This window comes from Salarias fasciatus, chromosome 10, assembly GCF_902148845.1.
Source record: "Salarias fasciatus chromosome 10, fSalaFa1.1, whole genome shotgun sequence".
Lineage (NCBI taxonomy): Eukaryota > Metazoa > Chordata > Actinopteri > Blenniiformes > Blenniidae > Salarias > Salarias fasciatus.
The window spans coordinates 23501133-23528724 of record NC_043754.1 but is presented as its reverse complement, the minus strand read 5'-3'; the positions used below and the strand labels follow the sequence as shown (position 1 = coordinate 23528724).

Sequence of the window (27592 nt, the reverse complement as noted above, 5' to 3'; positions counted from 1 at the left end):
TTCGTGGTTCAATATTGGTGTGGCATCCGCTGAGTAAGTGGTCTGCTGCCAACTGCAGGTGGAAACGTGTAACTGCAGGTGAACTCCAATCAAATGTTGCTATCATCAAATCAACATCATGTGTCATGTGGTACTGTAGAAATACCGCCAATCAATGTAAAAAAAAATCAATTTCATTTGTTATTTTATTAAATAGTTATATTTCACATATTTGTTGTGTTGTATTTTTGGATATGTGTTATTGTTATTATTGTTAATACAAAATCTGTGTAACTCAGATAGATAGATAGATAGATAGATAGATAGATAGATAGATAGATAGATAGATAGATAGATAGATAGATAGATAGATAGAAAATGGCTTTACTTTAGCCAACCAAAACATAGAGGTAAAAAAGGCTTTTGTTGAAAAACCACAAAGAAGTAAAGTCATAAAAAGTGATTTCAAGTGACCTGTCAAAAGTTATATGTCAGAACCACTTCAGATTTACCACACAACCATGATATGTCACAAAAGAGACTCCAAATATATGTGAAAATAGCTCATAAGAAACAATGAAAACCCACCTAAAACAACATTATTTAAACTGACCAAAAAGTACTCTGAGTTTAGAGGCCCGCTGAAGAGCTGCAAAGAAGAAAAGAAATATTTAAAATGCATGCTAAGCAACTACAGAGATGTAGAGTGGGAAAAGTATGGTGCCCCAGAAGATCCAAAGGCACAGCAGCAGCAAATGCCACAGCACAATAGCATAGTGCCACTGAGCAACAGCAAAGACACAAAAAACAAACGGCGAAAAGTCACAACATAACAGTTTTACTGTTGAAATGACCACTAAAACATAAATTTACGCAATAGGGATAAGAATATAAGGTCATATATATGCACATAACACATAATAAACATGGGGTGCAGGGACCACTCCTGAACATCACTCTGTGGCGGTCTCAGTCATTTCCTATGGCATGGTCTTGCTGGGGCAGCAGCATCTCAGCTGCTGACAGGAGGAAGCTTGATCGGCTGATCAAGGTCGGCTCTGTCGTGGGGTGTCCCCTGGACCCAGTAGGGGTGGTGGGAGAAAGGAGGACAGGGTCTCCCACCCCATGCAGGACACCCTGAGGGCCCTGGAGAGCTGTGTGAGTGACAGGCTGTGTCAGCCCAGCTGAGTGAGAGAGTGTTGCTGCAGGTTCTCCTCCCTGCTGCCATCAGACTCTACAACCAAACACACACCACACGTTCTTCTAGACCAAACACACAACTCACGCTCTCCTAAATGTCAAAACAATCTGCACTTTAATTTATCAATGTGCAATCATCCATCATCCATTCAGCTCAGTGAAACTCCTGTGTAGCTGTATATAGCTTTTGTGTTTCTCACATTTTTCTGTTATATTTTACATATGTGTCTGCCTTAAATGTATATTTAAATGTGTGTCTAATTTATATCTGTTAGTGTATATCTGTTGTTTATTTAATTATTTATTTAATTATATCTGTCTTAGGCTTATATGTAAATTATATTTAATTTATATCTGTTAGTATATATATGTTATTTAATTATATCAGTCTTAAATTTATATTTAAATTATATTTAATCGTGTCTGTTAATTCATACCTGTGACTCAATTATATCTGTCCTAAATTTATATTTAAATTTTTTTTTTTTTTCTATGTATGGTTGGGCAATTCAAATTTTCAAATTTCACATTTCTATTGTATTTATATTTCTTTTCTCTGTGCTGCTGAAACACTGCAATTTCCCCCTGTGGAACAAATAAAGGACTTTCAATTTCTATTTCAAAAGACTCACCAGAAATCTTAATAACAAATAAATTATAACTACATTTATAATCATGTAAAAGTCAACAAAAGAGTTTGAAAATCACAAATGTGTTTGTAACAATTAGGTAATATGAATGAAAACTAGTTTGAATGGCGATTAAAGCTTTGTGGTGTGTTGCCTGGTTTTGCATTAATATATTCAAAATAATTAAAGAACAGTTTTGCAAACAGATCCGAGGTGAAGTCCAATAACCTTGACGATTTAGCAAACTCCGAGGCGGCCCTGAACGCAACAGAACGGAAGGTGGGTTTTTCCTCCACTTTTTTTTTCCTTCTTCTTAACTCTTTTGGGGAGGGGGCGCAAAGCATTTCCTTTTCTCCTCATTTGCATCACACAGCGGAGAAACAATCGAGGCAGTTTGCAGGAATTAGTGATCTTTAAAGTGCGCGGATCCGGAGGATGCAGCAGACGTGCGTCGCCGCGGCGGACTGCGCAAACCGCCGCTCGAAAAGTTCATTCTGGGCTTCAGCGGCCAAACTTTGACGTAATTCTTTCCCGGATCGCAGGAATGGGCAGGAGTATCATCATGGAAACATTTCCCAGGGAGAAATTAGAAGATTTTATCATCTCTGAACTTGGACGTATTTTTAGAAGTTGAGAAATGAGCGCTTCGCAGCCCGCTTCGCAGCAGTTTCCACATTTCCCCATCTGATGCAAACTGCGGCTGTTTTTTTGAGATGCATTCACACCCCGAGACAAAAATACCACTTTTCTTCCACATGTCTGGATGTTAGACAGCCCCATCCGTCAATTGTGTTTGAGTTTAATAGGACTTTTAGAAATCTTGATGGTGGATGTATCGTGGACATGGACGAGGAGACGAGATAAAGACGCTGCTTTGATTATTAACAAATAATCAGATTTTATGACAACAATGTTAATCGGGTGAAGTCCTCGGAAACACACAGGGAAACCCAATGAGTGGCACACAGTCGACACTCACTGACAGGTAGGCCAAATGTCCTATTTTCTATTTTTTTATGTGTTTTAGCACCACGCAGAGCTCAGTTGTAAAACAACCAAATTTAATGTTTCACGTGTTATTAGAAAACACTCATAAGTATCTCAACTGGAAATTACATCACAGAATACAGATTAGTTATTGGTGCAATACGGCTCCAAAATTAATCAATATAGAGCTTCATACTTTCCTCTCAGTTAGGTTTTAAAACTTTTTAACAGCTGGCTGCCCTCGCGACCCACCGTGGCAGGAGCCTATGGACGTTTGAGAATAACATTTAAAAGGGTGATTAAAGTACATTTTTAAATCTAATTTTAGTCATTATTTCCAAGCCGATTTAAATACAAGGATGCCGTGATTTAGTCTCTCTCGTTTCTGATTCAAAAACCATGCAAAATGCAAAGAAATAATCAAAATTCAGATTTTGCCTTTTTGGTAATGGAGTTCGGAAAGTCAAAGTCCTAACAGGACAGGGCTGGGTTTTCTCCCTGTTTTCCCAACAATGTGGTTGGCACAGTTGAGCCTGTAGGGGGCAATTTCCTTTCATGACATTTCTTTTTTTTTTAAAGGTGCCCCCCTCATATATTTCCTGAATTAATAACTTCATTTCTTTTTCATTGAGTCCAGGATGAAGAAGAAAATGTGAGCACATATCTCAGAAACACATAAGTGTTAATTCAGAAACAAAGCTGACACCTAAAACATGCTTTCATTGACACTATAATCATACAATCAGTATTTTCATTTTTTGAAATCCAGAACTTTACTCAACATCACCTTTTAATCTGATCACAAAAAAGAGAGCCTCGCGATAAGAAGTGACCTTTTTAAGCATACTTACGAAATCTAACAGTTTCTGTTTTGTTTTTGAAACAAGCTGAGCTAATTTGGGAAACCTTGTCTTTATATAAGAATCATGTGATGTGGATTATTGTGAAAACATCAATAATTGACTTTGTGGTTAGATTCCATCCCACTAAGTCACTTGTATATTTTTACGTTCAGCCGTCAGGCGGCTCCTTTGATGAATAGCCAGAATAAAAGCACACATGACTTCCTCAGAAAGTCAAACAGAGTCATTTGATTTCTGGAGCTCCAGCCTGCAGAAAGCGCGCTCTACAACAATGGGCCTCTTCTGTGTTTTCATTGCAGGAACCACATAAAATGGGTTCAGTTCGAGAAACCTTTGACAGACTTTCTGCATCGATCAGCCTCACATGGATGAATTATCTAAATAAAGAACTCTGTGAGCAGACACAGGTTTATCAATGATCCAGAAGTCTTTCAGCATGACACAGAAAGCACAGCACAAGATGCAAATTATTACCATTTGAAGAAGTTAATGAATCAACTGACTGAGCTCCTCTCGGAGTTGGATTAAAAGATAAAGGAACATTGTTATAGACACAATTTTCTCTATGATGTGATTCAACCGAGCGATGTTTCTTCAGTTTTCAAAAGGTTTTTAGTGTGAAACAAGAGCCTCCGTCTCTATGAAACCTTCACTCTCCTCCCAGTGGACGTCCTTCAGGAAGCCTTTTTTCAGTGCGCAGCACCAGTCGCTCATCATTTGACACCAGCCTCGTAGCTTCTCATAAGATGAGAGCAGAAGCCATCAAGGTTATGAGGCTGGCGTCAAACTACGAGCCCCATAACACTGCTGGCTGCAGCCCTGACCTTATGAAACTGAACGAATGTGAGCGGCGTGAGCTCGTTTCAGGGACCTGCACTGAATAAACTACAGCGTGTTTCTGGGTCGATCAGCTGGTTCCACAACACCTGCATGAGGGCAGACTCCGAAGTCTGTGACAGGCTTATCTGAAGCAGAAAGAAATGAAAAGAGATGGACTGAACCAAAAAAAACGTGGTGTTCCTGATGCGTCCCCCCAAAACACAGTGAGTGTGAAACCCAAAACTCTGAGAAACAAAGTGTCTGGAATATATTTTTATTTCTGCGATGCAGTTTCTGTGACAGCTTGTGTAAAAATGGAGCTGCTGAATAATTTACTATCAGTATTTCTTCCACTTTTTTTGGATTTCTTGTTCACCAACAATATTCTTGAGTTAAAATTCACCTCACTAATTGCTTCTTTAGCTGTGAAATCTTTCTGCGCCCTTGACCCTGATCACAGTTTGATTGCCTTGAAGTGTTTCTTGCTTCATATATCTGAAGTTATGCAGCTTTTGTTGGTTCTGCTGAACAAAATGAAACACATGACTGTGAATCTCTCCATGCAGGTTTTTTTCCTTCCTTCTCTCTGCTGAGCTTGATGTGGTCTGAATCCCTCCTGAAACAACAGAGAGGCTCCCGACTCTCTGTGAATCCATAAATCTTTTCGCTTAGGCGGTTTTGCTGCGAGCTGACTCGGCTTTTTTATCTAAACAACACACTCATCTGTGGATTCGGAAGGTTATTACTCAAGCCTATTTTGTGTGTGTGTGTGTGTTTTCACATTATTCGAGGTGTTGTTGGCGGTTTGCTCACGTCTTGGACGTTGAATCTGAGAAGTTTCTGTCAAACTTGGTGGGAGTTGACTGCTGTGGTGATGGTTCCGTGCAGTTGCTGGCATCACGCTGTGGTTTTTCGCTGAGCTGGGTGTCTTCCCGCCCGTCGCCGTCCCGCCGGCCCCCCCTTCCTCCAGGCGAGATGGACCCGGACCCCGACAGGAAGCGCTGACTTCACCGTCAAACAATGTGGTGGCACATCAGAGCGGCGGGCCGGCCAGTCAGGGGACAGACGAAGGCTCGGATCAGCTCCGGTTAACTGATTCTCACTGCACACACAGGGAGAACATGCAAACTGACACAGGCCTGCGCCTCCGTGTTTTATACAAAGTAACTCAGTCGCTTTAAAGCAGATTGATAAGCTCGATCGCTCCATTCTGATTCTGAACTGTCCTCAGACAGGATCTAGTCTTCCTCTGATCTGAATTCAACTTTCGGGAGATTCAATGTCTCATCTGACAGGAAACACTCCAGCGGTCCATATTTAGCACATTGTGCTCGCCGCGGACTTCCTGGAGACTTTCCCGTCATCCACAAAGTTTAAAGGAAGCAGACACTGCAGGTTGCTCGTCCTGATGAGCTGCATTCTCCTCTCAGATCGCTGCTCCATGTGCAGATGCCTGAAAGATCTGCTGTATCAATGAAACGCTTCGCCCTGCAGGCAGACAGAAAGAGGTTTCTCAGCTATGGAACCTCTGAAACGTGGCTTTTCGTCTTCTGATTGAAGTGGGATTAGATAGAAAGTCAGTGTTTTCTCACAGGAACGGCAGATATCAGCGGGTTTGGTTACCGATAGTGAGATTCGCTATCAGATAAGGCTAAAGCCGAAATGTTTTGTGTCTTTTGCTTCCATAATAAGTGGAGAGTTCTTCTATATTTGGAGTTTGAGCTTGATTGTCGTCGGCGCTGCGGCTCTCCAGGCCGCCGCTCTCACTTCGCCGTTATCTTCCCAGAGGAATCGTCTGGTATTTTTGGCATCCCGGGGCCAGAGTGGACCGCTGGTGTTCTCTGGTCCCGCTTTGATAACGACGCACAAAGTAATTGAAGAGAAACAGACGTGGATCCCGGCTGCTCGGACTGTGTGCCAGTGCTCACAGGAACTGATAGGTTCCTCCTGAAGCTCCTGAGGGTGAAGAGACTCTGGCATGAAGAGCTTTTATTGTGCTCTTAGCACAAAAGTAAATGCAACAGTGTTGTGCTTTTATTAAAATGTTTCCAATTATTAACTTTTTTTTTTTTTTTGCACAAAATTCAACCTCAGTTTTTCATTCATCGTCTCAGTTTACAGTTTGCTCAGAAATAATTTGGAATAATAAAGAGATGAATAATCTGATGGATTTTTACTTTGGGAATCAAAGCTGTGGTGCAGTTCTAGACACACACTGAAACAGCTGCAGCTTCTTCAGTGAAGGTTTTACACGAGAATCAATCCCACATTTTTAATTTGACTGCGTTTCCTGACATGTCGTTATTGAGCCAGAACCGTCAGTGAAGGGAAGAGAACCAAAGACGCCTGAATCACAGGCCCGAGGATCAGAGAGCTGAACTCCGAGTTCCTCCTCCTTATCTGTGGACTACCGGTGTGCCGTCGAGCAGGACGCCGGCCGCCGGCCGCCCCCGTCTCCCTGGGTCTTATCAGCCGCCCATCTGGGACGACCCGGCCTAAACGTTCCTCCAGGAGCCTTTAAACCCCAGCGCCCCTCTGGACTGTCTCTGCTCGTCTCTTTGCTGATCTGCTGCATGTTTCTTCTGCTGGACTAAAAGAAAACGTGAGTCTTTTTCCTGTTTTCCTGTCAGAAGCTGGGTTCTTGTTTAGACATGGCCGCTCTCTCCGGGTGCTCACTTGAAGTTTCCTCTGTGTTCCCTCACAGACGCCCCCCTTCCTCCTCCTCCTCCTCCTCGTGCTTCTTTCCCAGCCTCCTCTCGCATTCAGGAAGCTGAAGCCGAGCCAAAAAGGCCCGGAGTCTCTGTTTCCGGGAACGGGTCCCACAGAGCGGCGGCACAGCGAGCCGGCTCTGACGTGGGGGCCATTGTCCGGAGCCCGGGGCCCCCATTGTCCCCAGGAGAAGCAGCAGCACAAACAAAACCCCCTCTTCTGCAGCGGGGAGGAGCCGGAGCGAGGGAACCTCTGCTATTAATACTCCGGCCTCCGTCCAGCAGAAAGCCGCCTCCACACAGGGAGGCCGACTTTTAGAGAAGCCAGCAGCAGCTTTTTCAGCCTTCGGGGGGAATTTTCGGATGTTTTAATATAAAACGGCTGACTTTCCAAACCTTTCAGGTCCGATCTTTTTCCTTTTTGAAAACACAATAAGCTAATTAGCTCAAAAACACACTAGTAGACTCAATTACTCTGGTTCCTGTTTGTTCCTATTTTAAGATGACAGTTTTTTTCTTGACTTCCTCTTAATTGATTTAAATTCATTCACTTTTAAAATTACTTGTCAGCCAGTGAAAAAAGGCTGAGATCAAAACCTGCTGAATGGAGCTCATCAACTCTTCTTGTTAAGTTATTTACATTTTTAAAAAATGAAGAAAACTGAGATAGCAGGTTCTAGAGATTGTTTTTTGGTTTCCTGATTATCGTTTCATTTATTGACACATGTCAGGTTTACAAACCCTCATTAAATATAATGTTCTTGTGTTTTAGTATTCAATATTTATAAATGATTTAAATACTAGTTTGCTTTTCACATTGTTTTTAATTTAAAAGCCAGACCTGAAATAAATGTATCAGTGAACTGGTAGAGGAATATGTGTCTCCAGGGAAAATACAAAAAAAAATAATAAAAAAAGATGCAAAAACTCATTAAAATGTTGGGGTTTTTTTCCAGCTTGATTTTTTTCCCTTTCAATTTTTGAGAAGAAATCAAACCAATGGAGTCTGAACTGATTACTGTCACTAATTGAAAGCGTTGTGCTTTCGGTTGGCTTTGGGTCTTCACAGCCGCTGATAACAGGAATCATTTTCCCTCAGTGTGAAAACTCCTCAGTCAGTCTTTACACCTCAACCGTACGAATGTTTTGATGATCAAAATCAGAGTTTCGCGGTTTGATTTGTTTCTTGGTGGGCAGATTTTTAATTTTCCCTTTCCTCTCTCTCTCTCTCTCTCTCTCTCTCTCTCTCTCTCTCTCTCTCTCTCTCTCTTCAGGACCCCAAACTTCCTCAACAAGGAGCCAACAGACAAGAAGCCAAAGAATGAGAAATCCTCCGTTTCCCTCAAAAATGAGTTCGACCCAACAGGTGAGCGCCTCCACCGAGCCGCTCCGGTGTTTCTGGATCCCAGTGAAGCCGTCATGGCAGGACGAGTGTTTCTGTTCCAGCCTGGATCCTCCAGGTGTGATCGGCAGTGCGAGGCCCGCCGGTGTCGGAGGCTCTCAGGGACGAGTTGTTGAGCCGGTTGCCCGGGCTGCGGCGCTGACATTAATCCTCGCTGCCCTTTAGTTCACCCTGGAGACTCGAGGCTCCTCACGGAGCGCAGAGGACAGCCGGTTATCCTCTCAGCTGCATCTGATCCCCGTTTGAAGAGGGAGAAGGGAAGAAGAGTGAGAAACCGGACGCGGGCAGGTTGCGAATCGCTGAACTTGTGCAGAAGGAAGGTGGAGTTTGTCTTGATCCTGCAGGTGATCTGCAGAGAGGGAAGTCGGTTTGAGGATCCACTCGTCCTCGAAGGTCACAGCGTCTCTTCAGCCTCGGATCCATTCAGACAATCGCAACCTTTTCATTTACATTCAGGGCTGAGTTTTGTCTGCGCGGTTTGTGTTTGATTTTACTGAAGTGATTTCCCAGAATGCTCCTCTGTGAAGCCTGTTTCATGACGCCTCACGTCGTTCAATCAGAGCAGGTTCAAACATTTAGTTTCGGTCCGGCGCCGAGGTTTTCACAGTGTTTCATGACTGAGGTCATGTTTTCCGCCAACTGCGGACACACAGGAATGTATGTCGTCCTTTTGTTTTGAAGTGTTTGGCTCTTTGTTTATTTCTTTTGAATTATTAAATCACTTCAGAATCAAATTGAATTTTAAAATAGTCGGTTCCAGCTGATCTGAGGACATTTTAACCGGAAGATCTGACAGCAGCAGATGCCAGCAGATCGCATGCTCACCTTTTTTCTTTGTGTTTTCTTTTCCTGTGTGAGACTTGGAGAGCAAAACAGACTTCAATTACTGTTTGAATGCCACAAAATTCACCACTTTGACATTTAAATGTCGTTCCGCCTTTAGTTCAGAGTCTTTAGTTTCTGTATAAAGTTTGAGGAGTTTTTAAAATGTATACAGACAGTGTACAAACCCAGACGTATCGGCTTGTTGGAATCAACATGCTGCAACGGTTCAAGACCTGTCAAATCAGTCGGTTCAGTCTCCAACGCTTGACAGAAGAAAACTTGTCAACATGCTGCGTCACTGGCGAGTTATTAGAGGAAGAAATATGGAGACTATATTACACAGAGCTGCTTCTGGTTGTCCATCCATCTGCCGTGTGCTAATCCACAAATTAACGTTTTCATTACTTAAAGGCATCTGGCTATTAGTGCTTGCTGTATTTCCGCTGCCTCTTATAAATGTGATATATATAGTAACAGGAGTCATTTCTCCAGGTTGAAGAATATACCAAAGTGCCCAATTTGACCTGAGGGTGACGTGTATAAATGAGGGCGTCGTCTGCGTAATATATGTATAAAATCCTAGTTCAAATGCTGAATGAGCTTTTCCGGACGAGTGTATGATCAACTCCTGACTGTCGAGACAGACATGAAACAACTTCAAGGGGATCTTTCTTCACTCTCACTATCTGCACGGTTTCCTTTTTGTTCAGTTGAGATCGAAGATGAAATTGAAAAGTGACGAAATGACGGCTTTCTGTGGCGAACCATCGATGGATTTATCTCTAGTGTGGCAGTGAGCTGCGTGTTGAGCCTCTCCGGTCGTGTCGCATGTTGGAGGATTCACGGCGATGAGTCGGCGTCAGGACGTCTCTCTGGTGAACGGCGCTCTCAGCAGAGCGAGCGACTGAGTGAGCTGTTTCTGCGTCCTGATTTGTCACTTCCTGCGTGGAGAGACTTTTCCCACAAGTGGCTGAATCAGAGCGAAGCCGCCGCCGCCGCTGGAGAGTGATTAAAAGCTTTGCCATTACAGTTATGTTGATGTGAAAGTGAAAATCCACTGCTAATGTGAGAACTCTTGTGGCTCTAATGAAACATTTTCCCGCGTGTGTGTGTGTGTGTGTGTGTGTGTGTGTGTGTGTGTGTGTGTGTGTTGGCGAACGGCAGGCCTGGTCCAGCGCTGTGTGATAATCCAGAGAGATGAGAACGGCTTTGGGCTGACAGTGAGTGGAGACAACCCCGTGTTTGTGCAGCTGGTGAAAGAAGGTGAGGCACACACACACACACACACACACACACACGCACACACACACACACACACACACACACACACACACACACACACACACACACTCACCCAGCCACTGCTGGAGACTGTGGCGCTCCTAACAGGTGTGTATTCTGTTTACTGCGCGACAGATGGAGCCGCGATGCGAGCTGGCGTCCAGACGGGAGACCGGATTATTAAGGTTCGGAGGAAAACCGATTTTCAGCCACAAGCAGTCGCGACCAGGCGGCCATCTTTCCTCTCACATGTTGTCTTGACAGGTTAATGGGACGCTGGTCACACATTCCAACCACATCGAGGTCGTGAAGTTGATCAAATGTAAGTTCTTCTTTCAGGCTTTGTTATTAAAGCAGGTTTTGATCACTTGTACGCTGAAACGAAACCCTCCTGCCCTGCTCTCCCAGCGGGGTCGTATGTGGCCCTGACGGTGCTCGGGAGGCCGCCGGGCCTTCCTCAGATGACCCTGGAGGAGGAGGAGGAAGAGGAGGACGAGGCGGCGGCGGCTGAGGAGGAGGAGGATGAGGATGAAGGAGGAGAGGCCGGCGCCGCCTCCTCTCCGTCGGCGCCTCACTCACCTGTGCTGTCGGGTGGGGGGCGGAGTCCGGACCGGCCCACCTCCTCCCCGCCTGAAGGGGTAAGAAAGAAAATTCAAAATAGGAAAAGAAATATGAAAGCTGTTCTTCTAATGGGAATACATTCCCCCAGTAAAGAATCCACGCTTCCTGTTCGGCTTCATCAGGCTCTTAGAAACCAAAGACTTCAGAGAAGATTCACAGTTACTGTCGTAGTTTGACCGGAGTGCGGTCGTCGTTAAAGCTCTCTCTATTTGTCATAAAAGTCGACGGCACTGCCGCCCGGCGCTCTCAGACCTCTTGAGTTTCCCTTTTGTAGACTGTAATCTAAATAAACCTCCTTCCAGTTGCCTCCACTCCGGCAGCCTGACATGTAAATAAGCTGCAGTGTGCTCGGCTCGAGGAAAAGGCCGCAGTCGCCTCTCAAGATGTGCTAAAAAAAATCATTTTTGAAGCCTTTATAGGCTGCGGCTCTGAGGCCAGAGATATTTATGCCCATATATGTTGTTTTGTTTAACAAGATCCTAGAGTCTGGGATAGTCCCTGAGGACCGGTTGCTGGGCCTAATTGTTCCCATTTACAAGAACAGAGGAGATGTGAGGGACAGTAGCAGCTATAGGGGTGTCACGCTGCTCAGCTGTCTTGGTAAATTATTTACAAATGTCCTAAATGAGAGGCTCTGTATGTTCTGTGAAGAAAAGTCTATCTTGTCTGAAAAGCAAGCAGGCTTTAGAAAAATAATTACTCATCTGCGGATCACAGATTTCTTCTGAAACAGCTGATTGACCTGTACTGTTTTAATAAGAAAAGATCATTTGTTGCTTTCATTGATTATAGTAAGGCCTTCGACAGCGTTTGGCGCGAGGCTCTGTGGTATAAACTCTCCTTAGCTACTATTAAGGGTAAATTGTTAGAGGTGGTCAAAAATATGTTTAAAAATGTTAAATTATGTGTTTATATCAATGGAACTAAATCTGAATTCTTTGTGAGTCTGAAGGGAGGAAGGCAAGGTAAAAATTTATCCCCATTGCTCTTCGCCTTGCTTATCAATGACCTGGAATCCTGCCTGTTGCAGAGAGGATGTCAACCAGTTGAAACTGAAGACGCTGCCAGAAGTCTTTATATGAAGCTGTTGGTCCTGATATATGCAGACGACACAATTATGTCCACGACAAACACAGGTCTTCAACCAGCCATAAGTTACATGAGTGAATATTGTGATAAATGGAAGTTAAAGATGATTAATGATGAAATTACAATTTCAGTATTCGGCCACAGGGAGGCTAACGCTAATCAATTAAATTTTTTGTTTGATGGACATCAGTTGGAGGTTGTGACTTGTGTCAAATATTTAGGAATTACGTTTAAACATAGCGGGTCATGCAAGCCAGCTATTAAAGAGTTGCATGATGCAGCTGATAGAGGAGCGCTCGCTGTCCTCGCAAAGGGCAGAAAACATGATTTGTCACTAGAGGTCATTCTGGGCTGGTTACCCCGGTTATGCTGTATGCCTGCGAAGTGTGGGGGATTTGAAAATATCGATTTACTTGAAAGACTGCACCTGCGCTTTTTAAAGTTATTCCAAGAGTGAAAACAGAGATAAAAGGAAATTATAATTTAGATAAATATTTCCTTTGTGAAAACGCTAGGCATAGGCAGGCCATCTGCAACTTTAGAACAAATAATACAAGGATTCCAACGGTCATTGGTAGGTATAAAGGACTGGAAAGAAAACTAAGAATCTGTAATCTATGTAATGCTAATTGTTGCTAATGCTATAGATGATGCTAACTAATCAGAGAGGGAACAGATTCTTCCTGAGCCGCCTGCAGATGTGCGTGATTCCTCTTGCATTCCTCTTTTGAGCCAGAAAACTGGGAACACAAAGGTCTGAGGGGTCCTCTGTACTCCAGGATTCAGATGTAGGGGTCAAGGTCACAGTGAAGGTGAAGTTAGTGAAACTTGAAATCTGATATTTTTAGATCTAGACATGTTTCTGGTAAAGCTCAGGGCGAAGCAGCTTCACGTTATGAGTACCTTCACTTTAAAATTGCAGGTATTTGAGTTTTATAGGAAGCAGATTTATCTCGGTATCAGCACGCGTGTCGCAAGACGGACCGAACTGTGATAAACTGGGTTTCAGTGCAGTGTGAATTCACACAACTCAGAAACAGGCTGCTGCTTCAAAAAGAAATGAGTTTTCAACCAACTGACAAGGGAAAGTAAAACAGCTGATTTTACTTTTTTCAAACTTTTTTCAAACTCTAACACTAGAAGAAGTCAAAAAAGAAGAAAACTGGCTCAACGAGCCCGATAATAAAAAAATGGCAAAACCATTTGAAATTCAAATTAAAGTGTGTGTGTGTGTGTGTGTGTGTGTGTGTGTGTGTGTGTGTGTGTGTGTGTGTGTGCGTGTCAGGACTCGGGGTGCAGGACCGGCGATGCAGACGACAGAGGCGGCGGGCCTCCTGCCGCTCGGGGGCAACAGGCGTCGCCCCCGCTGTGTGAAAGTGGGAATGTGACCAACAACAGCTCTGTGAGTGGAACAACACAACTTTGATATTTGTCTATTTTACGCCCTCGAAAAATCACCATGTCTAGCTTTTTTCGATTTTGCTCAGAAACACATGAGAACACAGGACGGGTTACAGAAGTTCCTCTCCTCTGTTTCCAGCTCTGCTCTCCTGGACGACAATAACGCAGAAATTAACAGTGTTTGGTGTAAAAACCTTTTATGTTTTATGTGGATCTCTTCTGGCCGCTTCTCCCCAGACTTTGTTGATAATAATATGTAGCTGGCTGCGGCACAAAGCCGCCCTGAACCCTCTGCCCACGCAGCCTCCTTTGTAGCAGCAGCCTGTTTTATCACAGCTGCTATAAATAGGGATGAAATGCCCCCACTTTGCAATCTCAGGGGATTTCCCAGCATTCAACTCCAGACTAAACAATCAATTTGCTTTAAGTGTGCTGTTTTCCTTGTGCATGTGTGCCGATGTGGATGCTTATCTGTGTGTGTGTGTGTGTGTGTGTGTGTGTGTGTGTGTGTGTGTGTGTGTGTGTGTGTGAGTGTAGGTGCACAGCAGCCCCCCACCGGAGAGTCCCGGCACAAAAGAGACGCCCTGTCAGAGTCCGGACATCAGCCGGCGAGACGGCCTCAACGTCTGCTCGTCACCGGACGCCGAGGACACGCCTGACACTGTACCACACACACACACACACACACACACACTTGCAGGCTTACTTTAACATTTTCCAAGCATAAGTGACTATTTCCATGTATTCAGACAATAGATCACTTGCGTGAATCAAGTGTGTTTTTGATAATAATAATAATAATAATAAAGTCTGTCCCATAGTTTCAGGTTCTGAAGTTTCCTTCCTGTTTGTTTTCGCTCAGGAATCCAGCCCGCAGAGCATTGTGGGTAGTCCTCCCTACCACCTCAACCTGCAGATCATAGGAGCAGAAGACGATTACTTCGACTCGCAGCAGGAGCAGGTATGGGTCTCGGCCCGGGCGCCGCCTGATCGGGGGGCGATCGGTGGATCAATGGATCTCTCTCCGCAGATCAACGGACAGTGCAGCTGCTTCCAGAGCATCGACTTGCTGAAGGCTCGCCCCGCCCACCTGGCCGTCTTCCTCCATCATGTGGTCTCACAGTTTGACCCCGCCCCTCTGGTACAAACACATCACACAGCCAGTGGAGAAAACAACAACAACAACAAAACGGCTTTATTTTTAAAGCGGATTACCAGACATCATGGCCCTGCTGAGAGGTTCCAGAAGCAGGGAAGTGCATGTTACTCTTCCTAAAGAGGCCGAGTGTCGCTCAGTAACGGCAGCGTGTTAAACGTGATTCAGAGGGACCGGCCTCAAAACGTGAAGCTTATAATTTTAATAGTAAATACACTGAAACAAAATCACACCAGACAGAGACATCTCAGATGACTTCAATAAAAATAAAATATAGATATTAATTTAGAAAGCTTAACTAGCTTTGACTTTTTAACATATTTTACACATATTTACTTCATCTTCCTCTTGTCTGTATATATAAATTATTTTAAGCTAAAACGTACATCCAAATAAATAGACATAATTTAGAAAAAGTATATATTTAATAGAAAAAAAGGCAGACTGTAATAGTATTGATGACGATAATAATCAACAAGAGAAAATCAAGAATGTTGGGGGAAAAAAATGTGAGAAGCTGATTTAAAATCATGACAGTTGAGATAAAGAGCACAAGACTACATGAATAAATGATTACTTGACAGTGAGGGCACTTAAAAATGCGATGAATGCTTTCTTTAATGAGCCATGTTTTTGAAGAGGCAGTGAATAACATTATGTGAGAAAATCTTATTTTATTTGAAATATAAGCGGGCCAAGGATGGAACCTTGGGGAACCCCGCACAGTTGCTCATGTCTAAATAAGTTCAGAGACTACATGGCGATGGTTGAAAAGCCCTTCCTGTCCTCTGCTCCTCGTCCAGCTGTGTTATCTCTACGCCGACATGCACAAACAAACCAGCTCCAAAGAGAGTCGGCGCTTCTTCATGGAGTTCCACTCGCTCTTCATGGATCGGACGGCCGTAAGTGGCGTCACCTCCGTCAGTCTGCGGCTCCGTGACGTGATGTATTCAGAGCTCTCGTTTACGTTTTTTCTTCCAGAATCTGAAAGTCCCCATACCAGAGGCGGTTGCAGCTGAACTGGGTAAGAAAAACACAACGACAAGAAAAAACACACCTTCAGTAAATATAATGCAAATTATGAAAAGAAAAAATTCATTTTCAGTCTATATTGAAGGAATTTCTTAAAGTCTGATCAGAAATCCAGTCTCTTTTCAATGTGATCAGTTTTTGCCGTAAAATGCACATCCCATGTGTCAGACAGAAATGAGAGAATTAGAAGAAACCACAGAAGAAGCATCAGAAGCCGGACTGTATTTTAGTTATTTTCAGTTTCAACATGCTCCAAACTGCTTTATGAGTGTGGGGTTTCGGGTTATCTTGTGTTTTGGTGGCGTGTCTCAGAGAGGCGGAGGCTGGAGCTGATCCCGGAGGAGCTGTGTAAGCAGTACACTCAGACCCTGCAGGACACACTCCTGCCAGACCTGCACAGGAACCTGGAGGACTTCAGGTAACATCTGTACTCCATCAACGTGGAGATTAGTCCAGCACGCTGAGATGAGTCTAAAAGCCTGTCAGTAACATGACAGAAGGTTAAAATCACTGAAGGAGTGGTGTGTAAGCTGGTGTGTGTGTGTGTGTGTGTGTGTGTGTGTGTGTGTGTGTGTGTGTGTGTGTGCGCAGGCAGAAGCGCAGCATGGGGCTGACGCTGGCCGAAGACGAGCTGTCCAAACTGGACTGGGAGGGCAGCAGAGAGCAGCAGGCTCTGGAGAGGGAGTGCTGCTGCGCCGAGCACATCCTGTCCAAGATCGAGGACATCCTGTGAGTCCGCAGCCTCACACACACACACACACACACACACACACACACACACACACACACACACACACACGTCGCCGTGTCTCTGACGTGCGCGCCGTGTCCCGTTGCAGGCTGACGTCACAGCCGTCGGAGGAGGAGAAGTGGTGAGAAGATCTCTGTTAAATTCATTATGTGATGAGTCTCACTGCAGGTGATGTCCGCTGGAATCAACAGACAATAAACTTAAAAAAAACTTAGCTCAAAGCTTTAAATTTGAAATATGTTTTGATAATTACTAATCCACATTTTTTTCCATCTTATAAACACGTTCTACCTCAATATTTATTAGTTTCACCAGTGCTGTGATTTTTTTTTTGTAAATGTAATCAAACCAGTTTTCTAATAACTTGCCAACAGTGTAACAAGATATTTGATCAGTTTTTACAACATTTTAAATATATGTTATGAAGTTTTTTCAAAATGTAATAACTGCAGCCAGTAATGTAATCTATCATAAATAAAACTAAACTTCTTGGAAATAAAATATATATTTTAGTACTTTCTGTGTAGTTTGCTTATCTATCATCGGTAAAGTGGATGGGACAGTGAAAACGTTAAGTTTATCGAATAATACTTTTCTAAATTGTTTCATTGTCTTAAAGTTATTATTTCAAATTTTTGCATTTATTACATTTAAAATTTCAAAAATTGTTTCATTTTAGGCAATTGTATCAGTCTGTAGCTACATCTTTTTGTATATTTATATATTTTTTGTTATTTATTGTTATTTAATTATTTCTTTTTAAAAATTGAAAGTGATAAAACGTTGGCTGGAAGTGGTTTCCCTCCAGGTGAGCAGACGGTCGGCTCGTCCTCCCGTCTTTCGCCCTGGGATGGACCTTCAGCGTCGGGTGGCGCTCCGCCTCGTCCCCCGTTGGTCCAGAATCCTCTGTGACTGTGTGTTTGCTCTGCTGCAGCCAGACCATGCAGTACGTCATCCTCACCTACATGAAGCACCTGGGGGTGAAGGTGAAGGAGCCCCGCGGCCTCGAGCATAAACGTGCGCGCATCAACTTCCTGCCCAAAATCAAGGTTGGTTCTCCTCCTCGTCCCTCTGTGGGATTTCTCCGTATCCCCGGTCCAGACTCTCGCTGATGGAAACCTTCGCTCTGTTCTGCGAGCAGAAAAGCATCAAGCCTGAGAAGGAGGGCGAGGAGAAGGTGAAAAAGCCTCGATTTCCCAACATCCTCGGCCCGCCGCGGCGCCTGAGCAGGGTGGACTCCACCTCAGGTGAGGAGGAGGAGGAGCGGCCGGCGGCTCGCGGCGTGGAGCGAGCGCCGCCTCATCCCCGCTCTGTCCTGCCGTCCGCAGTGGGGAAAGCCGTGGAGCTCAACAAGCAGCGCTCGCCCAAGTTGTCCCAGCCGGCGCTCGGCATCCCCGAGCTGTCCGACCCGCCCGCCTGCGCCCCCGCGCGGGGCCGGCCCAGCCAGACCGGCGAGGGATCGGACGGCGGCGGCGGCCAGCCGGTGACGTCCGCCGCCTCCCCGCCAGGACACGCCTCCGACGCCAGCGGACAGGAGTCCGACTCCAGTAAGACATGAGAAAAAGCTTTTTGCTGAGAACAGAGTCTTCATGCGACGCTCGCAGCTGGAAACAGACGAGACAGCAGCTCTGCGACCGGCGTGTCTCGTCCGTCCTCCAGTCAGCAGCCTCGTTTTCTCCTCTGCTCCACAGATCTGTCTCCGTTCTGCGTCCAGCCCCGACCCGGCGACGCCCCGCCGTCCGCCGACCATCAGGACGCCTCCGGTCCCGCCGGCACTCAGTTCGACTTCAGTCCGTCCGGCCTGGAGCAGCGCGAGGACGACCAGGACGCCTTCAGGTGCGCCACCGGTCGACCCAGCGGAGACTTTCTTTTTTTGCCGGTTTCTTCCACGGCGCCCGTCTCTCCCAGCAGGATGGAGCTGCAGTGCGCCAGTCCGGCCGACTTCCACAGCGAGGACGACCAGGCGGGCGAGGCGGAGTACGAGGAGGACCCCCTCAACTGGCAGCGGCTGGTCAGCCGCGGCGTCCTGGCCAGCCTGAGACCGCAGGAGATCAAGCGGCAGGAGGTCATCAACGGTGAGCGGCCGGCGTCCCGCGGAGCGCGGCGTGACCTCTGACCCCCTCACACCACGCCCTCCGCCCTCCGTCCAGAGCTCTTCTACACCGAGCGGGCCCACCTGCGCATGCTGAAGGTGCTGGACTGCGTCTTCCACCAGAGGCTGAGCCGGGACGCCGTCCTGCCCCCGGAGGACGTCAGGCACATCTTCAGCAACCTGGAGGAGATCATCCAGATGCACGGTGAGCGGGCGGCGTGAGCGACGCCACGAAATCGATCGAATTTACCAGGTTTAAAGGTGCTGGAGGCAGGATTCCGCATCTCCGCCATCTTGCTTAGGGTTACCTAAGCAAGATGGCGATTTGAAACCCAGCACAGCCAATCCTGTCCTGTTTTCTCCGACATCACGCCCTCACGCAAGTTAAGCCCCTCCCACAAGAACGTGCGACGAACGCCCCTCGGCCAATCATGGTTAGAGCCTCATGGGCTCTTCTGATTGGTCAAAGATACCTGGAGCTGTCGAGATTCCTTTTCAGCTCAGAACAGAGACAGATGGAAAAGCTGCGCCCTCGCGATAGTGCAATTATGCTACACTCCTAAAGGATTATCAATGGATACTCTAACATTTAATCCAAAGAAAACACAGAAAAATTAGCATTGACGAGCAAAATCCTGCCTACAGCACCTTTAACCGGGGACGTTCCCCGCTCTGCTCCGCAGTTTCTATAACGGAGCAAATGACGGCGATCAGGAAGAGGAGCGACACGTCGGTGATCGGTCAGATCGGAGACGACCTCCTGGCCTGGGTGGGAGAAGAGCCGGCGTTTCAGATGAGATGAGTTCTGGATGAGCCGTCAGTAGAAGGACCTAACAGCTGTGCTGCTGATTCCAGTTCAGCGAGGAGGAAGAGGAGAAGATCCGGAGCGCCTTGGGAACCTTCTGCAGTAACCAGCCGTCGGCGCTGGAGCTCATCAAGACGAGGCAGAAGAAGGACCAGAGGTTCAACCTCTTCATGCAGGTCAGACGGCGCCGCCGCCGGACGGGAGGAGAGTTCACTGAAGAGACCTGAGATGTTCCAGTCGCAGTGCACGTTTAAACCACCCGCTCCGTCTCCTAAACACTCCCTGTTCTGCTCTTCAGGAAGCTGAAAGCAACCGTTTGTGTCGCAGGCTGCAGCTCAAAGACATCATCCCTGTGGAAATGCAGAGAGTCACCAAGTACCCACTCCTGCTGGACAACATCGCCAAGTACACCGGTAGAAACGCCCCGACGCCCGGCCGCTCGGCTCCCCGTGTGTGTTGTTTCTCAGCCCTGTGTGTGTGTGTGTGTCTGTGTGTGTGTGTGTGTGTGTGTGTGTGTGTGTGTGTGTGTGTGTGTTTTGGCCCTTCAGAGGACGGTGAGGAGAGGGAGAAGGTGAAGAGAGCCGCCGAGTGCTGCAAGAAGGTCCTCAATCACGTCAATCAGGCAGTGAAGGAGGCGGAAAACAAGCAGGTGCTGGCGTGAAGCCGTCTTTAAACCAGTGTGTTGCTGTGACGTTTGTGGGAACGAGCCGCCGATCCGGCGCCCGTCTGCCCGGTGGGTCTGAGCGATGCTGTGCTCGTCGTTTTCCTCAGAGGCTGGAGGAGTACCAGCGGCGGTTGGACTTCTCGTCCCTCAAGCAGAGCGAAAACCCCGTGATCCTGGAGCTGAAGGTAACACAGACGTCACATCCAGGATGTTCGAGCTCACGTTTAAAGTTCCTTCTCCGGTTCTGCAGAATCTGGATCTGACCAAGAGGAAGATGGTTCATGAGGGACCGCTGTCCTGGAAGGTCAACAAGGACAAGATGATCGGTACACACACACTCACACACACACCGATCAGTGATATCAAATATTTTAAACATGTAAAAACTCCGTCCATTTGTCTTGGCGTGTCTTCTCCAGAGCTTTACACCCTCCTCCTGGAGGACATCATGGTTCTGCTGCAGAAGCAGGACGAGCGCCTCGTCCTCAAGTTCCACGGGAAAAATCTGGCCAGCGCCACCGACGCCAAGCACATCTTCAGCCCCATCATCAAACTCGGCAGCGTCCTGGTCCGTCCCGTGGCTACAGGTAAGAGCGGGACGCTTCGGTCCGCTGTTTTTCTCAGGACTTTTCTTCATCGGTACGTTTCGTCTCCACCAGACAACAAGTCGTTCTTCGTCCTGTCCATGTCGGAGAACGGCGCTCAGATCTACGAGCTGACGGCGCAGACGGTGTCCGACCAGAGAACGTGAGTCTCGGAAAACGCCGCCTTGCTTCGGTTCCCCTCCGGCTTTGCTCACGGCGCCGCTCCGTCCGTTCAGGTGGCAGTGCCTCATCACGCAGTGCGCCGACGCCATGAAGGCCAAACCCCGCGGTGCCGCCTCCGAGTGAGTCCTCCCACCATGCCGCTGGGCTCACCGCCGCCTCAAAGCTTTTCTCTCGTTTCACTGTGTGTGTGTGTGTGTGTGTGTGTGTGTGTGTGTGTGTGTGTTGCAGTGCTGAGCGAGATGCGATCGAGATCATCAACGGAGGGATTCCCAAGCCCAGTAAAGAACAGAGCGAGACGCCGGCTGGAGGGATCCAGTCTCCAGGTACCAGGAGGACGGGACTTTATATCAAGGACGTCTACTGAAATAGTCTTAAAGGGGCTGTATCATGCTTTTTTAGCTAGTCCAAACCCTGGCTTTGGCATTAACATGGTAATAGTTTATTTTTGGCGCTAAGGAAAAGTAATTTTGTGTGAAATAAAAGATTTTCTGGGGCTAATTCTGAAACCCGGAAGAGAAAACTCTGTTTCACTGAAATCCCGCCTCTCCCCCTGTGGACTTTGACTGACAGCTACTTCAACCAATCGGAGCTTCAAAACAAACACGTCATGATTAGCTTCTCTTTAGCACTTTAGCTCTAGCTTCTCTACATGCAAAGACACGCGAAAACGTCTTTTCCTGTTAGAAACTCACCAAGCGCAGACCCTTCAGACCCTTCAGACCCTCCAGACCCTCCAGACCCTCCAGACCCTCCAGACCCTTCAGACCCTTCAGACTCTTGCTCTTGCTTGACTGTTGCTTTCAGACGATGGTTAAAGTTTATCTCCGTAATCAGAGTTACAAAAAGCGGCAACGCTGATTGCTGAGGGCCTGCGGGAGGGGGGCTCAGGGGAGCCATCTTCTCCGTGTGACGTGAACGTGGGAAAACAGAGCGTTTTCACAGTGCGGTAGGGGCTGCCTCTCTGAGCAGCACAACAAGGAGGAAAGCTCAAACACGCAGGCACGAAGGAAAAAAAAATGCTTTGGGGTGTTTTGATGAGTACATAACTATATAACAAGGTTAAAACATACAAAAAGTGAATTCTGCATGATACAGCCCCTTTAAACTGGAAGTCACGTTCACAATAATCTACATCAACTCTGCTCCAGTTAATGATTCATTTCATTTTTTGATTTCATAAATGACCTTTCATGCTGTTAAACGTATCTTGACTCGGTTTTTTTTGAGGGTTTCATTTTTTTTTCTTTTCCGCAAAAGTGTGAGGGGGCGACAGTAGCTCAGATGGTAGAGTGGGTTGTCTCATAATCGCAATGTTGGCGGTTTGATCCCCTGTCGTTGTGTCCTTGGGCAAGACACTTCACCCACCTTGCCCAAGTATGAAAGTTGTGAGAGTGAATGGTTGGTGGTGGTCGGAGGGGCCGATGGTGCAGAAGGCAGCCTCGCTTCCGTCAGTCTGCCCCAGGGCAGCTGTGGCTACAGTAGTACCACCACCCAGTATGGAGAGAATGAATGTAAAGCATCTTTGAGTGTCCAAAAAAGCACTATATATTATTATTATTATTAGAGAATGTACGATGAGTGATTTGCTTCTTCTCCTTTTTCCAAGATAACTTCAACTTCAGTAGTTCTTCATTATTAATTTGTGTTTCTGAAGTGTTTTTCATTTTAATGCTGCAGCTTTGTTTCAGTAATAATCGCAAATACCTAAAGATTATTTCTGTTTGATGACAACTGTAGCAGAAAACAGCGTAGAATTTTTTTTTTCCTAATAAAAAAGCCAAATTTGATTACAAAGTGAATTTTACCCAGAATTATCTTTGAAGAGACAAAATTTAAAACGCAAACCTAAGTAAACCACATTGGATCCATGGTCCAATATCTTTCAGTATAAAAATATGTCGTTAAGTATGTCAGTGTGTAGATTAAAGAATGTTTTTCACTGTGGAGCCTAGACACGAATTTCCTGAAACCCTTTCAGTGTTCCATGTTGAATGATTTTCTTTTGCGTTGTTTGAGTTTTATTCCAGATTAAAAGGAGTCTTTTTTTTCCCAGACATCCGAGCGGCGGCCGGCGTCAGCCCCTTTGACGGCTTGAAGTCGGAGGATGAGGAGGAGGACTCGGCCTCGGCGAGCCGGCGGGACGGAGAGGAGGATGAGGAGGAGGAGGAAGAGGAGGAGGTGGACGAAGCCGAGCTGGAGGCCTTCCTGGACGGCCGGCTGGCGGAGATGGAAAACGACGGGCGCGACTCGCCGGCGGCGCCTTCCTCCAAGGCCGAAGAAGCTCTGAAAACACGTGAGGCCGCACGTCTCCTCTGCGTTCGGTTTCTCCTGCAGGAGCGGAGAGGCTGAAGCTTCCTGTCTGTCTCAGTGGCGACGCTGAAACAGGCTCTGTTCACCCACCTGATGAGCCGAGAGGCGGAGGAGGACCGGGAGGAGGCGGAGGACGGCAGGAGGCGGGGTCAGCAGGGAGCGTCTCCGCCCCCGTCCGCTCCGGGCGGCGAGAGTTCAGGCAAGGAGGAGCCGACGCCGACGCCGGGGGTCCCCGCTCTGCCCGACGCCGCCGAACGCAACGGTACGCCTCCGCCCGCCTCCGCCCGGCCGGCCGGGCAGCCGTACCCATCCTGCTTCCTCCGTCCTCCGTCCAGGTGGCTTCGTGGTCCTGGATGTGGGGCCGGGCTCCGAGGAGAGCGGCACGGACGACGACGGCGGCGGCGGGGCGCCGTGCGACGTGGGGATCGACATGAGGAAGCTGCTGTCCTCCTCCTCGCAGGCGGGCGGCAGCGGCGGCGGCGGCGGCCCCAACCTGAGCCGGCAGCTGATGACCCACCTGCGCCTGCTGCAGGCCGACCTGCAGTACCTGAAGGTGCTCCAGCTCCCGCCTCTCCTATCCTCACACACGAGGATCATTTCCTGAAATATTCTGTATCGACGTGAAAAATCTGAATTTCCAGACGTCGTTCAGTTTTAACTCCAGTCCTCACTCTGTGCTTCCAGGACGTGGAGACCAAGTACAACGAGCTGCGGCACCTGCATCCTGACGCCACTACTGACTCGGACGACAACGCCGGTGCGTCTGCGAGCCACGTCGAACCGTCCTGCACCGTCCTGCACCGTCCTGCACCGTCCTGCACCGTCCTGCACCACAGTGCAATCTCAGACTCTCCCTCTTGTTTCGTTCCAGATGGGATCCATTGAGGACGGATGTCTCTGCGTCCTCCGGCCAAATTTCACATGCCGAGAGCTCGAACTCGGTGGAAGGACGCCCGAGATGTGAGGACTGGTCCCTCGTCAGGACACTTCCTGCTCTAATAATAGAAGATAATACTCAACTGCATAACTTATCTGAAACACTGGATTCACGGCATCGAATGGAAAAAGGGGAACGGTAATCGTCTGCAGTCGCACACATGAACGGAACGGAAGGTAGAATTCAGGTCGAAGTCTGCAAATGAGTAGAAAACGATTCACTTTTTTACCTTCTAAACAGAATTTCTCTGGGGATTGGCCACGAATTTGCATTTAAAGAGACGACGCAGCTGTTCAGCACCGGCTTTAATCTTCCTGCAGTACTTGAATGTAGCATAAACAGTTGTTCAGTGAGATCCAGATAATCTAACGGGGAGGACGAGCGAGACGGCGTCGTCTCCTCCAGTCAGACGGATTTCTGCTCAGCCGACGGGAGTTCTAAGTTAGGGGAAAAAGAGTTGATAACTTAAGCTTTTCAATGACCAGAAAGCACTTTTCATCAAATGAAATATCTTTCACCAATCGTGCACATGTGGTCTGAAACTTTAAATATTTAAATTATGACTTCAGTGGTGATTTGGACATTAATCTGCATCCTGCGTCCAAGTTTCTCTACTTTAAGTTCCTAATTTCCCAAACTCAGTTTTAGTGGCCGCTAAATGGCAGAACCTGAAAAGCGAGCAGTGACCATGAAGTTGTGTTTCCACAGAAAAAGGCACATGAGATTTAACGACTCCACTCGATTCTCCACCCGTTTTTCCGTTTGTGCACCCTGAAATCATTTATTGTTTTAACACAAACTACTTCAAAAGAGGAGAAGATATGCAGCGGTATTAATCGGTTTTCTAAATGTACTTTTGAATGTTATATTTTTATTCCATTGTTATTAACCCTGTTAACACGTGTGCTGACACACACACACACATACACACACACACACACACACACACACACACAAAAGAATAGAGAAAAGTATCGTTGCGTTGATGATTTATGGTGGAAAAGTGTTGGATTGTGTCCACAGGAAGCATTAAAGGACCAATAAAAAAGAGAACATGAGAGCAAACTGTCACAGTGTGTCGGCTGTTTCCTGAAAGTGGATTGAAATATTTCACCTTCACACCCGGGGGAGGAAAAAGGTTCCAGTCTTGCGAACAGTTTGATCCCACAAATGCTCGTTCTTTGGCGATGTGGCTGCTGCGTTAGTCATCTACCAAACCCATACTCGCTTCCTTCTTGTTCAGTATTTAGTAGGTGTTTACGGTGCGTCGCCCTCCAGAGCCTTCCTCTGGACTGCATAAACCTTGGTTTTCAGTCCGTCTTGTCGGATCGTCCGCCCGCCGCTTATTTCAGCTCGTGCTTCTCCGTCCACTTCCTGTACTTGGCTCTGCTTTTCTTGTAGCCAAACCTGGCGATGTCCACCATGAAGACCCAGGCCAGGCCGTACATGACCACGCCGCCCAGCTTCATGACGGCGGTGGTCCTGGGGGAGGTGAGCTCGCAGTAGAACATGGCCGTGCCCACGCCCACGCGCACGCCGGCGAAGAGCAGGATGAAGAGCAGGTCCACGGCGTCGCCCAGCGGGCCGTCGTAGAGCTGCAGCTGGCGGAGGAACCAGCGGGCCTGCAGCAGGGGGTTGGTCAGCTCGCTGCCGAAGATGACGGCGCAGGTCTCGCAGGCCGACACCCCCATGGCGAGGGCCAGCAGGATGCCGGCGATGCTGGCGGCGTGGTGGGCCAGCATGACGGGGCCCTCGGTGCGGTGGCGCACGCACCACGCCATGTCGAACAGGAAGTAGCCCAGGCAGACGCACAGCGCCGAGGTCTGGAGCTCCGTGTTCTCTGTGCCTGGGTGGAGAGGCGGCGATCAAACATGGGCAAGGCACACGGGCTAAGACGGAGTCAAACTACCAGCCTCTACGTGGGACGTGCGAATGAGCCACTGACCTGCGTGCGTGAGCGGCCAGGGCCCGTCCACGAAGACGACGTACGCCGTGAGCAGCACGATGAGCACGCCGTGGGACAGCGTGACCAGGCGGCAGCTCCACTCGGGCCCCCGCCGGGCGAAGGCGCAGCAGAACAGCCAGTAGAGGCCCAGCCAGCCAATCAGGCTGCAGAACACCTGCAGCAGAGGCATGGCCGCCTCAGACCATCACCCGCCGCTCTGGCTTCACCTGCAGTCCTCCTCTCACTGATCCTCTCTGTCAGGACACATGTGTCTCAGCCCTCCAGCGTCCATCCGTCCCCTCAGCGTCCATCGCCGTTCACAAACACAGGCCCCGGCGAAGCGCTCAGCACACAGGATGACAGAGCGCCATGTGCAGCGGTCTGTGAATAGTCAGCATCGGCCGAGTGGCTCCCTCCGCCTGGATCTCTAACTTGATCCTCTTAAAGGATTACAGTCCCTGCAGATACCTGCTTTCAGACGGGACGGCCGAGACCCGGCTGCAGACCCGCTTCCCACTCAAGTGGCACAAAATTTAAGTCTGATCATGAAGCAGGCCTCGGTGTTTCGGGGTTAGGGTTCCATCACACTGATTCACACTTGTTCTCTTAATAAAACCATGACTGGTTATATGGTGCATTATTTTTGCAGAAGAGTTGAACTGGAAGGCAGGAGTTATAGAAATTACAGTCATTTATTTTTGTGCTTTGAGGGACGATGCTGGAGAAAAGCCACTCACACACCGAGGAAACATGCAAACTCCACACAGGAAAACCTCAAATCTTTTTTCTGTGTAGGAAACGTGTTGATCATTATAAACCACACAGACTATGCAGGTATTAACAAAAGAAAAATGTCTGTCAGCTCAAAGATTGGAATCAACGAACTGATTATTAGTTAAACATTTCAAATAAATAATTCAGCCCAGCTTCTCAGACAGTTTATTTTACTTCATCTGGTCTTTTTTTAAGTGTCTGTCGACTGTTTTTTGTCAGTTACCCGTGAAGATTTCTCTGGACTGAATGAAGCTCGTATGGTTTTGTGTAAATCTGAATGAATGAGTAGTATATATATATTTTTTTTTCATGGATTAAACTTTATTGGAGACAGACTGCAGTGTGTAACACCTCAGGATTAGTATCCAAACTCTGTGACGTAATGTAGAGATTAGGCCTCACAAACACAAGAGATCGACAGTCTTGTCCACTGACATTCATACCCTGCCGACATGGCGATTATGTCCTCATGCAACATGTCTGATTCCCCAGTTTGGTCAGATTTATAGACATGATTCTGATAATATTGGAATTAAGTGAAGATCAGTGTAATGT

At 47.2% G+C, this 27592-nt stretch overlaps 2 protein-coding genes across 3 annotated transcripts; one reads left to right on the top strand and one right to left on the bottom strand.

The window, feature by feature from the left end:
- Window positions 1–2142: 2142 nt before the first annotated feature.
- On the top strand, window positions 2143–25387 carry LOC115395561 (rho guanine nucleotide exchange factor 12-like). Of its 2 annotated transcripts, none has more exons than XM_030101148.1 (36): window positions 2143–2793; window positions 8460–8551; window positions 10577–10675; window positions 10829–10878; window positions 10958–11015; window positions 11102–11331; window positions 13689–13805; window positions 14342–14467; window positions 14667–14765; window positions 14835–14945; window positions 15764–15862; window positions 15942–15984; window positions 16305–16410; window positions 16584–16721; window positions 16832–16864; window positions 17678–17792; window positions 17885–17990; window positions 18072–18290; window positions 18435–18579; window positions 18655–18818; window positions 18894–19040; window positions 19519–19604; window positions 19691–19816; window positions 19939–20053; window positions 20189–20289; window positions 20412–20489; window positions 20555–20630; window positions 20724–20891; window positions 20964–21051; window positions 21125–21190; window positions 21300–21394; window positions 23125–23364; window positions 23440–23643; window positions 23717–23934; window positions 24066–24138; window positions 24253–25387. In XM_030101148.1, the coding sequence occupies exons 1-36, from the start codon at window positions 2762–2764 to the stop codon at window positions 24264–24266; spliced, it is 4077 nt and encodes a 1358-aa protein (XP_029957008.1). In that variant the 5' UTR covers window positions 2143–2761; the 3' UTR covers window positions 24267–25387. The 2 variants fall into 2 exon arrangements, with proteins under 2 accessions (XP_029957008.1, XP_029957007.1); XM_030101147.1 differs by having other exon boundaries at window positions 18652–18818.
- Window positions 25388–25661: 274 nt separating this feature from the next.
- LOC115395562 (transmembrane protein 136-like) lies at window positions 25662–26455 on the bottom strand. The gene is made up of 2 exons (XM_030101150.1): window positions 26264–26455; window positions 25662–26164 (listed from the first exon to the last, which is right to left on the bottom strand). Exons 1-2 carry the CDS (start codon window positions 26451–26453, stop codon window positions 25662–25664), a joined length of 693 nt encoding a protein of 230 aa, XP_029957010.1. The 5' UTR covers window positions 26454–26455.
- Window positions 26456–27592: the final 1137 nt, after the last annotated feature.